Raw genomic sequence first — 14,966 nt, 5'->3', positions numbered from 1 at the left:
TTCCTTCAAACCATAAACATAACAAAAAATCTACCTCTCTTTTCCAGCTTTGTCCAGACCCGCAGGGCCTTGAGCAGTTCATCAGGTTCCACAGCATGAAGTCTCCCTACTTCCTCTATAGGCAACGGTGCCCTTTAGGCTGGTCGTCTCTAAATGCAACAGGCTCTGTGTCTCCTACTTTACTCAAAACTCCACAAAGCGTATTTGCTACATGGGTATTTATTCAAGGACTTTCTATATTCAGTTCACCACTTAAATCACTGCTAAGCTCTTTTCAGATCTATTTGCATCAGTCCTTCATCTTGGACGGTGAAGTCAACAGGCAAGGGTGAGCCTGTTAGTTATGGCTGACAATGACTGGCACGGCGTCACAATCAAAGAGCTTGGAGGGTAAATGCTTGTGGAGAAACAGGATGAGAATGGAGAGGAGGGTCCTGAGTAAGGGCCCAGACAGGCTGCCCCACCCACGGAACCTGAGGCCTGCATTAAGGCCTGGGATCTGCTTTCCCCTCTGCCCTGGAAGGTCCTCTCTGGGTGATTCTAAGGCACAGTGGTGAAGGACATGCTTGGCCCACTAAGTGTGGTCCTCTCGTCTAGTGGCAGCCCCTCGCCTGGAAAACAGTGCAATCAGCATTCCATTTAGAAGATCTTCTCAAAAACAAGCAAGCAGCATTCTCTAATGGAAATGGAGACAAGGTCTTTCTTGGAAGAGAGTGCCCCAGAAGACACTCTCTGTCCCAAGACCAACCAGGTCCCTTTTAAGGTCCCTGAGAACAGCAGCCTGGGAGCAGCCGAGACTTTCAAAGGCTGACAAGGCACAGAGTGGATGGATGGAAAGAGAACAATACACAGAAAAAACACAACACAACACAACTTTGGCTTATAAAACCTCCAACCTGAGGCGGGGACATCAGTGTCCACCCACATGCAGAAACAGATGATTGTAGCAGATGGTTGTCAGAAATGCTTTAGCATTTCCCCACACTGCCCACACCCCAAGCCCTGCGCTACCCACCCCCACAACCCCCCACAACACACACACACACACACGCACACGCACACACACACACACACACACACACAAGTAGTATCTGCAGAATAAGTCAGAGGTTGGGATCCAGAGCCTGACGTCGGGATGGAACTCTTGGCACTCCGCACTAAATCACCATGATTAGTCCTATCTAGACAGCAACATTCACACTGGCCTAAGCTCGAGCGGCAGGGTCTGTCTCGTGAAAAGTTAGGCTGCACCCAAGACTGCCAGGTCTGGAAAGTCTTTCACTTCTCCTACTTCGCTGAAAGGCTGTCCGCCCTGGTTGAATGTCAGCTTATACCGTAACCGGATGGGCTCCTGGGCAAAGACAGAAGATGTTAAATTAGTGGGGAGAGACACAGACCAGCCCAGAATTAAGAGCCTTTACCCACCCAGTAGTCACCAAGGAACAACATACATATGTAAGCTCCACCCCAGTGAGACCTCCCAACAACTGTATGACAGGAACACCTGGCCGGGACCCTTTGGGACGACAAACACGAGGGAAGCCAGTCATACATCCTGGGAGCACTCCCACACCTATGCAGTCCTGAGGTGGACCTTGACTTGGAGGCCAGCTAAGGAGGACGGGCAGGCCTCACCCTTTCAGATGACTCCAGGGTACTAGGGGGAGTCTGTATCACTCTCTTGGTTCCCAGCTATGGCCATCCGGTCACAGATCCTCTTTCAATAAGCCCCGAAGGAAAGCAGACTCAGTGAGGAATATTCCACCACCACTCCCAACCAGGGACTTTAGAGCAAGACCCAAATACACATCTCTCAACCTACCACATTGCCTCCCTAGAGTTGAGGCCCACCCCCTCACCCCATTCCCCTGCTAGCAAAAGTGCCAGAACATACTTTGTGTGGATTGTCAAGCAACAGCATCTGAGAGATCACAGCTGGAGGCGTCAACGGACTGAATGCAGGGAGCTTGGAGCTGGATGCCGGCTGCAGCTTCACTCTCATAGACTATCGGGGGGGGGGGGGAGGGGGCAGAGAAAAATCCAACATCTAACTGATTCCTAATCAAGTACAGTGTCAAAGAGGGAGATGAGGTAAACGGGAAAACTTGACCTGTACCCACCACCTGATTAAAGGGTCCAAAAGTCCTTCCTTTCCATAAATAGAATGTACAGCTGGCTTCCAAGAGGCAGCATGAGGAGCTAAGGCACATCTTGGGCTGCATTCTCATTCTGCCTCTTACTAGCTCTGTGATCTTGGGCAAATACTTAACCTCTCTGAGCCTTGGACTAGAAATTTATAAAATAGAAGTAATAGTAACACATGTCCCACAAGATTACCATGAGGATTAGAGAATGTACATCTTTATTTTTGTCTACCTTAGATCTTTACTTTTAGGACATTCCTCCCATGTTCACTGTGATGCTGGTATGGCTGTTAATCAGGGGGCCCAACTTCCCATGAAAAGCAGTGGATGAAAGATCTTCACTGGCCAGAGTACCTTCTATTCCTGAACACAAGTAACCGGTCCAAGTTGTGCAAGTAACACCAACAGGGTGAATCCTAGCCCTTTCTTGGGTACCCAGTATGCATGCCTCGTGCCAGGGGAAAGTTTCCTTTTGAGGTAAAGAGGTTTAAGGACTATGTAACTCTGGAGCTGCTAATAGCCATTTCCATGCTCTGTGGAGTCTGTCACAGAAGATGCTCCAAAGAAGAAAAGTCAAGAGGTGGAAAGGGATTCTTAAGGAATCGTTTTAAGATTTTATCTGGATTCGGACATATACTGAAGTCAGATATTCAGAGACCTCCAGTTAAATAAGCCAATAAAATTCCCACCTTAAACTACTTTGAAGATGGTGTCTCTTACACGTAACTAAAGCTTTATTGAAAGAGTCAAAGGAGCTGGCCAGCAGAGGACTCACCTTCGGCACAGCCACTTGAAACATGATGTCCCAGACAGGCTGGGTGGCAGTGCTCATCATGGTCAATAGCAACACCTGCACCTCTGGGTGACCAGGGGCCCCGGTCTGGGAAAAGTGGAGCAGAATTCTGAATCCGTTCCGGTCATACACGATGAGAGGCGGTAGGCTGCCTGGTAGAGAAGGACCGAACCGAAAGGGTTAGCACGACTGCAAACTCGCCAACAGCCCGGCCTGAAAGAGACGTGCGTGTGGTTATCGCCCAGTGCTACGCCTTCTCCAGTCAACGCAGCTCCGAGACTTACCTCCTTGGTCCCAAGCTTTCTGCGCAGCCACAACCCAGCCCTCACTACTTCTAGCTGGATTCCTAGAGCCCGTCAAACTGATCTCTCCCACCATCCAGACATCTGAAGCTCATTACCAGTTGGAAAAAAAAAAAAATGAACTTTTTTAAAGGAGATAGACTAAAATACTGTAAGAACACCAGAGAAAATACAGAATATCATAAAGAATGAAATAAAAAAAAAAAAAACCACCATTATTTCTACCCAGAAATAAGCATTGCTAATAACATTTGGGCCTATTTCCTCCTCATCTCTTTTGTATGACTACATACACACACACTTCTTACATTTAATTTTACAAAACTGTAAAGATGTAGATTTCTTCAAATCAGTAGGTTTAATCACATTCCAATGGAAATCCTAACGGGATTTTTTAAATTCCATTAAGAATTGATTCTTGGGGGGCGCCTGGGTGGCGCAGTCGGTTAAGCGTCCGACTTCAGCCAGGTCACGATCTCGCGGTCCGTGAGTTCGAGCCCCGCATCGGGCTCTGGGCTGATGGCTCAGAGCCTGGAGCCTGTTTCCGATTCTGTGTCTCCCTCTCTCTCTGCCCCTCCCCCGTTCATGCTCTGTCTCTCTCTGTCCCAAAAATAAATAAACGTTGGAAGAATTGATTCTTGGGGCACCTGGGTGGCGCAGTCGGTTAAGCGTCCGACTTCAGCCAGGTCACGATCTCGCGGTCCGTGAGTTCGAGCCCCGCGTCGGGCTCTGGGCTGATGGCTCGGAGCCTGGAGCCTGTTTCCGATTCTGTGTCTCCCTCTCTCTCTGCCCCTCCCCCGTTCATGCTCTGTCTCTCTCTGTCCCAAAAATAAATAAACATTGAAAAAAAAAATTTTTTTAAGAATTGATTCTAAAGCAAATGGAGGGGAGGGGGGTAAATTCAGGAGTCTATCCATTTAAAGACAGGGAGTAAGGGCTATTTGCATCCATAAATACTCAAAAGCACAAAACTGAGAGAAATGTAAAACAAAGAATGCACAACAGACCCAAAAGGGGAATTTAACATGTTAGAGCATCTGTTTCAAAATCAGTGACTGATTCACCAAGTGGCAGACAACTATCTAACCTGGAAAAAATTTTTTTTAATGTTTATTTATTTTGAGAGAGAGAGAGAGAGAGAGAGAACGAACAAGTGGGGGGGGGGGGGGAGAGGGAGACACAGAATCCAAAGCAGGCTCCAGGCTCTGAGTTGTCAGCACAGAGCCCAACACGGCCCGAACCCATGGACCATCAGATCTTGACCTGAGCAGAAGTCAGATGCTTAACCGACTGAACCACCCAGGCGCCCCTGTAAAAAATTTTTTTAATGAAAGATCTTTACCTCATGCCAAACATCACTCATCAAAATGCACGTTCTATAGTTTAAAAATGAGACTATCAAAGATTTAAAAGACTGAAAACATTTTTTTTTTAATTTTTTTTTTCAACGTTTTTATTTATTTTTGGGACGAGAGAGACAGAGCATGAACGGGGGAGGGGCAGAGAGAGAGGGAGACACAGAATCGGAAACAGGCTCCAGGCTCTGAGCCATCAGCCCAGAGCCCGACGCGGGGCTCGAACTCACGGACCGCGAGATCGTGACCTGGCTGAAGTCGGACGCTTAACCGACTGCGCCACCCAGGCGCCCCAAGACTGAAAACATTCTTGAGGCTAGGGGGAAAGAGGCAACCTTTCTAGAGGGATCTTGGTTATGCAGAACAAAATTTTAGATGTCTACACCCACATTTCAAAGAATATATCCTAATGAACTAATCAGGAAAATTTAAAACAATGCGTGTCCAAAGATGTTCGTTGTAGCACTGTTTTTAACAGCAAACAACCAAAAACAACACAACTAGAAATAAAAATTATCCTTCAGAAAAGAATTCAAAAGCTGAATGATGGTACCATGATTATACATATGTATGATAACATTTAAAAAAATAAAGGTTTTGAGTGGCCTGGGTGGTGCAGTCAGTTGAGCGTCCAACTCTTGACTTCCACTCAGGTTGTGATCTCACGGTCATGAGATCAAGCCCTGTGTCGGGCTCTGCGCTGAATGAGGAGCCTGCTTAAGATGCTCTTTCTCTCCCTCTGCCCTCTCCCCAGCTCTCGCACATTTGTGCATGCTCTCTAAAAAAATAAAGGTTTTGAAGAACAATCGAGAGCATGAAAAAACGCTATGGCTTATGGTAATAATGCAGGCTGTAAAACAGTCTATATATACTGTGGTGCCAATTTATTAAGAATATATACGTACATGGCTAAAACAAGAAAATACATTAAGGTATGAATAGAACTTCCATTTCCGGGTGAACGGTACGATTTCATTTTCTCTATTTTTTCTGAAATTTCTACATTGAATATGTATTTTCTCACTTTTAATTTTTTAGATATTCTTTTGTAATAGTTTCAGATTTACAAAATGTTACAAAACGCAAAGAATTCCCATATGTTAACATTTTACATAACCACAGTACAATGACCAGAATCAGGAAACTAACATTGAACATGTATTATTTTTAAGTTAAAGTAAGTCTTGGAAGGGCTTACCAACTGTTTAAATTCCTATGCCTGTATCCAGGGCTCTTTGCAATCTGACCCCAGCACACTGAGCCACAGGAGAGCCATGTGCCCAGAGAGAAGGGCCTGAGCTGTATTTCTAAAGACCCTGGGTGTCTCCTGCTCACATGCCAGTGTGCTGACCCTATGCAGTCACCTTACTTACTGGGCCTGCTGTTCCTTTCCTTTGTAAGGAGGTAACCTCTGCTCTCCTGCTCTAATGAGGACCCCTAATGGAAGAGGACCACCAGCCAAGTCCTTCCTTTCCTACTAATCCCACCTTTTTGGAGTTATTTCTGCCACACTTGACATTCCCTTCTTGAATTCCCAATGAGTGAGCACCAGGTCTATAAATAGAATCAAGCCCCCTTGTTAGATTCTGCCTGCCAATAGCCTTCACTTTTAGTGTCAGTCCCAAGACAGAGAAATCTTTATGAAAAATAATAGGTAAAGAGACTATGAAGCCACCTCCTTACCCTCTGCCCCCAGGCCTTATCTCTACCACTCAACTTCCCCAGTTTCAGAGCCACCTCCTGCCAATTCACAGCAGATAAAGCTGGCCATCTAATAGCAAGGGGCGGGGAGGTGAAATTGTACTTACTGGGTTTAACAGACTCCAAAGGGACAAACACTTGAGCCAGAGGTGTATTCTGGGAGGATGGGGAAGAAGACAATGGGCCAGCTTCCCAGGACCAACCTGGAGAGGACTTAGTGCCGGGGGGCACTTCCTTAGGGATACTCTTCTGTGGAACATAATTCCTGCCAAGAAATTAAAAAAAAAAAAAAAAATGTATCAAGACTAGCAAAAATTGTAGACAATTCCGGGAATCTGAAGAACGAGGTTAAGGAAGGGGAAAAACAAGATAATATGTGTGTCTGTGTGTATTTTAGAGAAATAGGACTCTAGACATGGAATTTAACCTGTGCTTCAGTCTTCTCATCTGTAAAATGGAAATAATTTAGCATCTACTTCATGGGGCTGTTATCAGAATTAAATGAGAAAATGTATGAAAAACACTTAGTGGGCTGTGTGCACATAATAAGGACGCAATAAACTAGAGATGTTATTAAGATAATCAAGGTTGCAGCTGTCAGGCAGCCTCTGACAACAAGCCGCTCAGTCAGGTTACCTTTCTTGTACGTGAGCACCAGAGTAACAAGAGCTGGGAAGAGGAGAATTCCAATTTTACACTGACCTCTTCATTCACACTTCATGACTTTGTCCATTGGGAACGCAGATTGCAAAATTTTTACTACAAAATGAAAACTCCAGTCCAGACAGAAGCAGCCCACCCAAATCAGGAAGACTACTGGCCCCCTGTTGAATGGTTAGGAATAAACGGAAGGAAACCCTCCAGGGGTGCAAACAAGAATGAGCGCCCGGCACATCTCTGTTGCCACCAGGGCCCTGTGTCTCTGCCGTGGACACGGACGCACTCAGGCCATCTGCAAGAAGGCAAACCGCTCCAACCTTTCCAGAGGCAAACCAGCCTGTCCGTGTGTTTGCATCCACACCCTAGAGCACCTCTAGTTCTAGGAACCTGTACTACAAAAGCATTCCAAGTGCCTCCAAACAGAAAGCTGTGTAAATACCCGCAAGAGGGAAATGACTAAATATGTGTACACTGTATGCACGTGAATTATTAAACTATAAGAATGAGCCAAAGTTATATAAGTTGATATGCACATGTACCAAAGATGTGACATGAAAAAAACCGCACTGGAGGACAGGTTGTCAATTATGAGCCCACTTGTGTAAAAATAAACAACATGCTGCGTTACTACACGCATAGAGAGAGAAGCAAAAAAGGAGCATTCGATATTGTCTTTAGGCAGTGATTTTTGAGACTTTCTACGTTATCTATTTGCCTAATGATCAAATTTTGCTCAACTTCAAATTACACTGTAATTGGGGGGGGGGGGGGGAAGCCCATGAACACCAAAATCATCAGCAGCAGCATCTACTGCTGCTACACCTTAAACCAACCCCCTTTTCAGAGCTCCTGACTAAACTATGTCTTTTCCTCTGACTAGGATAGGGAGTCAAAGGACAAGGGGAAAAGTACATGTTGAACACTTGGCAGAAAGGAAGAAGTCCTTCCAGGGAGGGAGGTCCCTGGCCGTCTTCAAGTATCGTCCCCGTATTCTGGCACGCTAACCCTGCCCTCTGACCCGGCCCCATGGAAGGAACATCAAGTGCACATGGGAGCCACTCTTCCACTGTCCTTGCCCACAAGACTCACAGAGGCCCTGGACATGGCTGTGGGGAGAGGAGATCCAGCAAGTTCTTTTCTGCAGAAGGGCTCTGAACACCACCACCCGGCAGTGTGCTGGCAGTGGGATTCCTCTTTTCCTCACAGCAATTCTGACCGGCAACCTGTCAAACCAGGAATGGCTAAAATAAGGCCAGAGTATGAATGATCATGAGCCATGGTGACACCATGCTTACAACATGTCCTGGGGCAGGAGAAAGAAAGGGCAAGAGAACATACAACTCCTGATCAGACCTTCAGTAAACTGGAACCTGGATACCGCTAAAGGGAGGAGGAGTATAAGGAGAGGGAAAAACATGTCTCTTTGGAGGTCCAAGCCAGACAGTACAGGCAAGGACAAGGCTTTGGACCTCCAAGTCCACAATCGCCACCAGGCTATGCTGTAGCCCCTTCCCCCATGCCCAGGCAGCACTGTCCTCATGAAGGTAGGTTTAGGGACCTCCCCTCCAGTCCCTAGGAAGAGATGCCTTACCTTGTCAGCAACTGGAGCATCACTGAGTCCTGTAAGGAAGAAACAGAAAGATGCACACCAGTAACTCTGACAGCAGCTGGAGATCGAAGTCATGTTCACCCTTTCTAAGACATTTAGAAAAGCCTAGGCAAAGCAGATTACCTAAAATCATCCAATTCATTCATGGCAAATCTGAGATTAAATGCAAAGACGACCTGTCTGAACTTCCCAGGACAGGAGTCCCCACCTTATTCATTCGGGAAGATGTTCTAAGACCCCTGGTGGATGTTTGAAAAGGCGAAGAGTACCGATCCCTACATATACCATGTTTTTTCCCCACACAAACATACCTGTGATTCAGTTCAATTTATAAATCAGACACAGTAAGATAACGAAATAGAATAGCAATGTACAGTAGTAAGAGTTATGTGAATGTGGTCTCTCTCTCGAAATTTATTATACTGTACTCACCCTTCGTCTTCTTGTGATGGGAGATGATAAAATGCCTACGTGATGAGATGAAGTGAGGTGAATGACATAGGCCTGTGATGTAGCGCTAGGCTACTACTGACCTCCTGACCATGTATCAGGAGTAGGATCATCTGCTTCCAGACCGCGGGGAACTGGAGCCATGGATAAAAGGGGGGGTGGGGGGGTGGGCGGGCACTGTATACCCAATTCCCTCTGAAAACAGGCATATTTTCCCCAAGGAGGACCAGCTGACTCACTCTCCCTGGGAGTCAGGACCAGTTTCTGTGCCTGCTCCCCCTAAACACCCTCCCTCACCTAAGGCTGCTAGGTCCTGGTGAAGCAACGATGGTGCCACAGTCCCAGCCTGCTCAGATCCGCTGTCCACCTCCAAGTCGATCAGAGGGCAGTTCTTCATGCAGCCTGCTGGATTCTGAAAGACTACGAAACAGTTAGGAAAATATATCAGAACGAGAGCAAAGAGTCCACTTAATGCCTGTCAGCTTCCCACGGGCCTCCTCCCGATCAAAAGACATCACGTCACCCCACTCAATGCACTTCCGCTGAATGGCTTCATGTACAGCCTGAGCTGGCCTGTAGAATAGGAAGCAGCCAGAGGACCGCCTTCCTACCCACAGCGGTCCGTGTCCTCCGCTGATGGTCCATTCACCCTGGCCAGCAACAGCCCTTCTGAACACAGATAATCAGCATCACTGGAGCGCTTGATAAAAACACCCCCATCCCCACCCCCAGCCAAGGTCTAAGCAGGCTTGATTCAGCAGGACCCAGCCGGGGACCTAAGAATCTGCATTTCAGCCAGTATTCCGAATGATTCTGACGCAGCTAGCCTAGCCTGCTAGGGACCACTGAAGAAGATCATTATTTTGGTCTCTAGCTCTTATAAATAAGCATTTATGACCTGACTGCAATGTAGCCATCTGCTTCTGTGGATAGCCAAAGTGAGGGTCCAGCCTGCCAGTCACTTTGTGACGGCACAAGTGGCAGGGGCTGGCGATGTAAATCCAACTCTCAAAGGAAAGGGAAAAAAGGGCAAGGCCTCTCATTTCTATACCATAACCCAGAATATTCTGAGGATCCAGTTCTTCTCCAGGATCTGCGGGATGTCAAGGCAGAAAGCATACCTCTGGAGACAGGTAGGTCTCCCACCGAGCTGGTCACTGTGTTCCCAAAGATGACACGGCCCTCCATCACCTGTTTGTACAGCAGAACTCCCTGGGTGAGGAGGTCATTTGCCTGGAGAATCTCAGCTGGAGGAGGAAAGAGGATAGTCCCCCTGGTTTAGTTACCAACAGTCTCAGACTTTTTTAAGTCATTCCACAAAGCAGCCACCCATGGCTTCACCAGGTTCAGTACAGCCATACCCCTGCCCACAGACCCTGTGCTAAGGCCCCTAGCAGACCTAGGTGCTCAATCCCTGAACCCCAACACTTCTAGTTCTCAAGATGCAGGAGGAACCAAATTTCTTCACCTCCTTTCCCAATACCATACAACATAACTGCCAACATGACTGAAACATGATTCCTTCAACTAAGGAATTGCAACTTTAATTTTTTTTTTCTTTCTTTTTTTTTTTTTTTTGGTGATGAGCACTGTGTATGAAATAAAACTTTACTTTTATTTTTTTAAGTTTATTTATTTATTTTAACAGAGCAAGCGTGTGTGCACACATGTGCAAGGGAGTGGCAGAGAGGGGGAGAGAATCCCAAGCAGGCTCTGCACTGTCAGCACAGAACCCAACATGGGGATTGATCTCAAAAACCATGAGATCATGACCTCAGCCCAAACCAAGAGTCAGATGCTCAGGGCACCTGGGTAGCTCAACCAGTTGAGTGTCCAACTTTGGTCCAGGTCATGATCTCACAGTTCATGAGTTTAAGCCCCACATCAGGCTCTTTGCCATTAGCACGGAGCCTGCTTTGGAGCCTCTATCTCCCTCCCTCTGCCCCTTCCCCACTCACACATGTGGTTTCTCAAAAATAATCACTAAAAAGAAAAAAAAAAAAAGTCGATGCTTAACCAACGGAGTCACCCAGGCACCCTAAAACTTTATTTATTTTTTCTAAAACTTTAATTTTAATTAAAATTAAAAACTGAAATGGTTTTGTCAGTGTGGATATGAATATTAAAAGAGTTTTATTGGTACTTTATTCAGTTATTGGAAAGCTTTTAAGTGTATAGGGAACAAATTGGTACATGAATCTACATTTGCACCTGTAAATTTCATAGAGTCTAAATAGAGATCAAGTATTACTGATGAACACTTGGCATACAAATTGAAATGTCGTAAGTATAAAATACACACTGGATTTCAAAAACTCATTAAGCATTTCAGTCTACTAAACAGTGTCTCCTGAGAGACAGAGAAAGAACTGGCAGCAGAGTTGGGGCTACATGTAACACTTTGGGCCACAGAGCTAGACTGCTGATTCTAAGGAGTGACCAACTATTTCCTGCCATTTTTCTTAACTGTGGACAGGGGCTGCAAACTGACAAGGGGTTAAATTCACGTGGCAAAATGTTTTATTTTGCATGTGCAAGTTGTTTAAAAATGTAAATTTGATTGTCTTTCAGCTCACTGCAATCAGAGAAAATGATGGGTTTAGACAATAATCACAAAGAGACAACCAAAACCACAGGCCTCTTGAAAACCACCCATGAAGTGTTCTTGCTCCCCAGCCCCTCCAAGTGAACCTGCATCTACTCAAGCCCCCATCCAATTTATTAGGAATATTAGGAATTTGGGGTGCTTGGGTGGCTCAGTCGGTTAAGCGTCTGACGCTTGGTTTCAGCTCAGATCATGATCTCACAGTTCGTGAGTTCGAGTCCCACATCGGGCTCTGTGCTGACCGTATGGAGCTTGCTTGTGATTCTCTCTCTCCCTCCCTCTCTGCCCCTCTTGCTCATTCACTCTCTCTCTCAAAATAAATAATTTAAAAAAAAACACTTTAAAAAAAGATGTATCAGGAATTCATAAGAAGTATCAGATACAGAAAAACATATTAAATGTCATGGAAAATGCCATCAGAAAACCAAGGCCCAGAAAAATTCTATAGGTCAAAGAACATGTTCTTCATGTAAGAAACAAGAAAGAGACAAAGAATGGAGGAGCTATCTATTAAAAAAATAAAAAAATTTAAACAAAGACTGGACGAGGGGCGCCTGGGTGGCTCAGTCGGTGAAGCATCCAACTTCAGCTCAGGTCATCATCTCACAGCTCATGAGCTGGGAGCCCTGCATCAGGCTCTGTGCTAACAGCTCAGAACCTGGAACCTGACTCAGATTCTGTGTCTCCCTCTCTCTCTCCACCCCTTCCCTGCTCATGCTCTCTCTCCTTCAAAATAAACACTAAAAAAAAATTGTTTTTAAACATAAAAAAACAAGAAAGAGACAAAGAATAAAAAGAAAAAAAAAAAAAAAAAAGACCAAAATGGGGCACCTGTGTGGCTCAGTCAGTTAAGTGTCCGACTTTGGCTCAGGTCATTATCTCGTGGTTTAGGAGTTCAGCCCCCCGTGATCGGTTCTGTGCTTGATAGCTCAGAGCCTGGAGCCTGCTTCAGACTTTGTGTCTCCTTCTCTCTCTGCCCCTCCCCCACTTGTGCTCTCTCTTGCTCTCTCAAAAATGAATGTAAAAGAGAAAAAAAAAAAAAAAAGACCAAAGCGGGGGGTGCCTGGGTGGCTCAATTAGTTAAGCATCCAACTTCAGCTTAGGTCATGATCTCATGGTTCATGGGTTTAAGCCCTGTGTCGGGCTCTGTGCTGACAGCTTGGAGCCTGGAGCCTGCTTTGGATCCTGTGTGTGTGTGCCCCTCCGCCATTCACACTCTGTCTCCTTCTCTCTCTCAAAAATAAAATAAACGTTAAAAAAAATTTTTTTTAATTAAAAGAAATTTTTAAAGTGTAATTTCTAAAAAAAAAGACTCTAGAAATATCACCAACTACAAAGTATGGCTTTTCTGAGTCTGATTTATTTATTTGTCTTTTTATGTTTTTAAATGTTTATTTACTTTTGAAGGAGAGAGACAGAACGCGAGTGGGAAGAGGCAGAGAGAGGGAGACACAGAATCCGAAGCAGGCTCCAAACTGTCAGCACAGAGCCCGATGTGGGGCTCCAACTCACGATCCGTGAGATCATGACCTGAGTGAAGTCGGTCGCCCAACCCACTGAACCACCCAGGTGCCCTTCTAAGTCTGATTTAGAAGAAACAAGAGGCACCTGAGTGGCTCAGTCGGTTGGGTGTCCAACTTCAGCTCAGGTCACGATCTCACAATTTATGAGTGAGTTCAAGCCCCATGTCAGGTTTTGCACTGACAGTGGGGAGCCTGCTGCAGATTCTCTGTCTCCCTCTCTCTTTGCCCCTCCCCGAAACTAAACACACAAACAAAAATTTGAACAAGAAATGCGGGGGAAGTTAGCAAGAGATGCTAGAGAGAGAAATGCCCAGGGAAATCCGAACACTGAATAGTTGATCACCTTAAAATGTTTGGAATTTGCTTCAATGAGAATAGGTTTGGGGCAGGGAGAGAGCAGTACACATGAACAAGATGAAAAAAGATGGGCCATGAGCTGTTAATTGTTAACAATAGGTGAAAAGCACATAGAACTTATCCTACTATTTCCCTTTCATGTTCTGCAATTTTCCATAATAAAAAGTGTAAGATGTTTTAATACCTTTGCACAGGTACTGAAACTCTCCACCGTCTCTACCATTATCCCTTCTGCTCCTCACCAGCCTGCCTCATTTAGGTTGGCTACCCAGCCCAGCAACTCAGGTCGGTGAAACCTTCAAGATGCTGCTGTTTCCCAGACTTCTGTGGACCTGAGCCTTCCTTCTAGCATCGCCCTCTTGCCCCACCTACAGGGCACTTTGCCACCTCTTCTTTCAAACCTGCTGACGGGTGCTTGCTCAAGCCTAGGCTTTCCTGGGAATCGCTTCGAAGCCAACACAGGACATGCCCTTCCAAAGCCCAACTTCCATAAAACCTAAAGTCCATCCTGTCTTGTTTCTGGCACCACCGCAGCCCCGCAGAAAGGAGCACGTCTGTTCTGCCTCTGGTGTACCGTCTGTGCCTAGAGAAACAGAACCGCATTACCGAGTGCGTCATCGTCATCTGTGGTGTCACTCGCCAGCCGGAACAGGGTGGGCCGCAGCTTTTCACACCGTTCGTACACGACCTGAGTGAACAGAGCTTGGTTTCACCACACACAGCAAGGGCCCACAGCAAGGCCCTAGGTGCCCCCAGTAAACAAACAGCAGAGTCTGCGGCTGCAGAATTCTTAGGCTGTCCCAAACGCACGACTGCAGGTTTGAAGTGACGTGGCCACTATAGTGTCAGAAAAAGTTTGGGTTACGGTTACACGAATTTGTAAACTCACTAAAAAGGGGAAAGACCTCAGAAAAGAATCCACGTTCTGAGTGTGTATGGCATTATCTCTTCTCCAAGCTCCCAGAAGAGCTTTAACAATGGGGTGACTCCATATGGAAGCCCTCCGTGACTACCCTGCTTTAAAACTAATATCCAAACTCCCCATCCAACTTCCCTCTCCAACAATGTCCCTGCACTCCCACTGCAGGCTCTCCCAGAGCTAAACCTCATTCCCCACCAGGACCGTCTGGGCAAGCTCATTCTCCTCCTCCCAGGGAGAGTGCTCTGGACAACTGCACCCCCCACACGCCACGTGTTGAGGAGGACATATGAGGCTTCCCTCCTTGCAAGGGAGCTCAGTGAACACACGAGTCCTCCCTCACAGTAGTGCTCCCTTCCCCAAGCTGTGAAAGGACATATCCGATAGGGGAGTCTAGGAGACAAGCAGGACGGAGCCCCTTCCTCCTGCTTTGCTCCTGAGACCCAGCTGCCCAGACGGAAGCCAACACTGGGCTCTGCTCCTACCAGCTTTATGTTTTAGAGAAGGAAGCCCCTTGCGAGGAGAAGAGTGGTGTGCCAGCATCATCT

The 14,966-nt window shown here is 46.3% G+C and overlaps 1 protein-coding gene across 1 annotated transcript in view; it reads right to left on the bottom strand.

Moving 5' to 3' along the window:
* Nucleotides 1-203: 203 nt before the first annotated feature.
* Nucleotides 204-14,966, bottom strand: part of GGA2 (golgi associated, gamma adaptin ear containing, ARF binding protein 2) — a 34,589-nt gene continuing 19,826 nt past the window's right edge. The window contains exons 9-17 of the mRNA XM_045047413.1: nt 14,106-14,187; nt 10,136-10,261; nt 9,312-9,434; nt 8,547-8,575; nt 8,045-8,178; nt 6,403-6,560; nt 2,920-3,089; nt 1,895-2,005; nt 204-1,351 (exon numbers count right to left, since the gene is read on the bottom strand). Coding sequence (XP_044903348.1) covers nt 1,241-1,351; nt 1,895-2,005; nt 2,920-3,089; nt 6,403-6,560; nt 8,045-8,178; nt 8,547-8,575; nt 9,312-9,434; nt 10,136-10,261; nt 14,106-14,187 — 1,044 coding nt within the window. The 3' untranslated portion in view covers nt 204-1,240. The remainder of the gene's footprint in view (nt 1,352-1,894; nt 2,006-2,919; nt 3,090-6,402; nt 6,561-8,044; nt 8,179-8,546; nt 8,576-9,311; nt 9,435-10,135; nt 10,262-14,105; nt 14,188-14,966) is intronic.

Source organism: Felis catus, chromosome E3 (genome assembly GCF_018350175.1).
Source record: "Felis catus isolate Fca126 chromosome E3, F.catus_Fca126_mat1.0, whole genome shotgun sequence".
Taxonomy (NCBI): domain Eukaryota; kingdom Metazoa; phylum Chordata; class Mammalia; order Carnivora; family Felidae; genus Felis; species Felis catus.
This window is presented reverse-complemented; position numbering and strand designations above follow the sequence as displayed.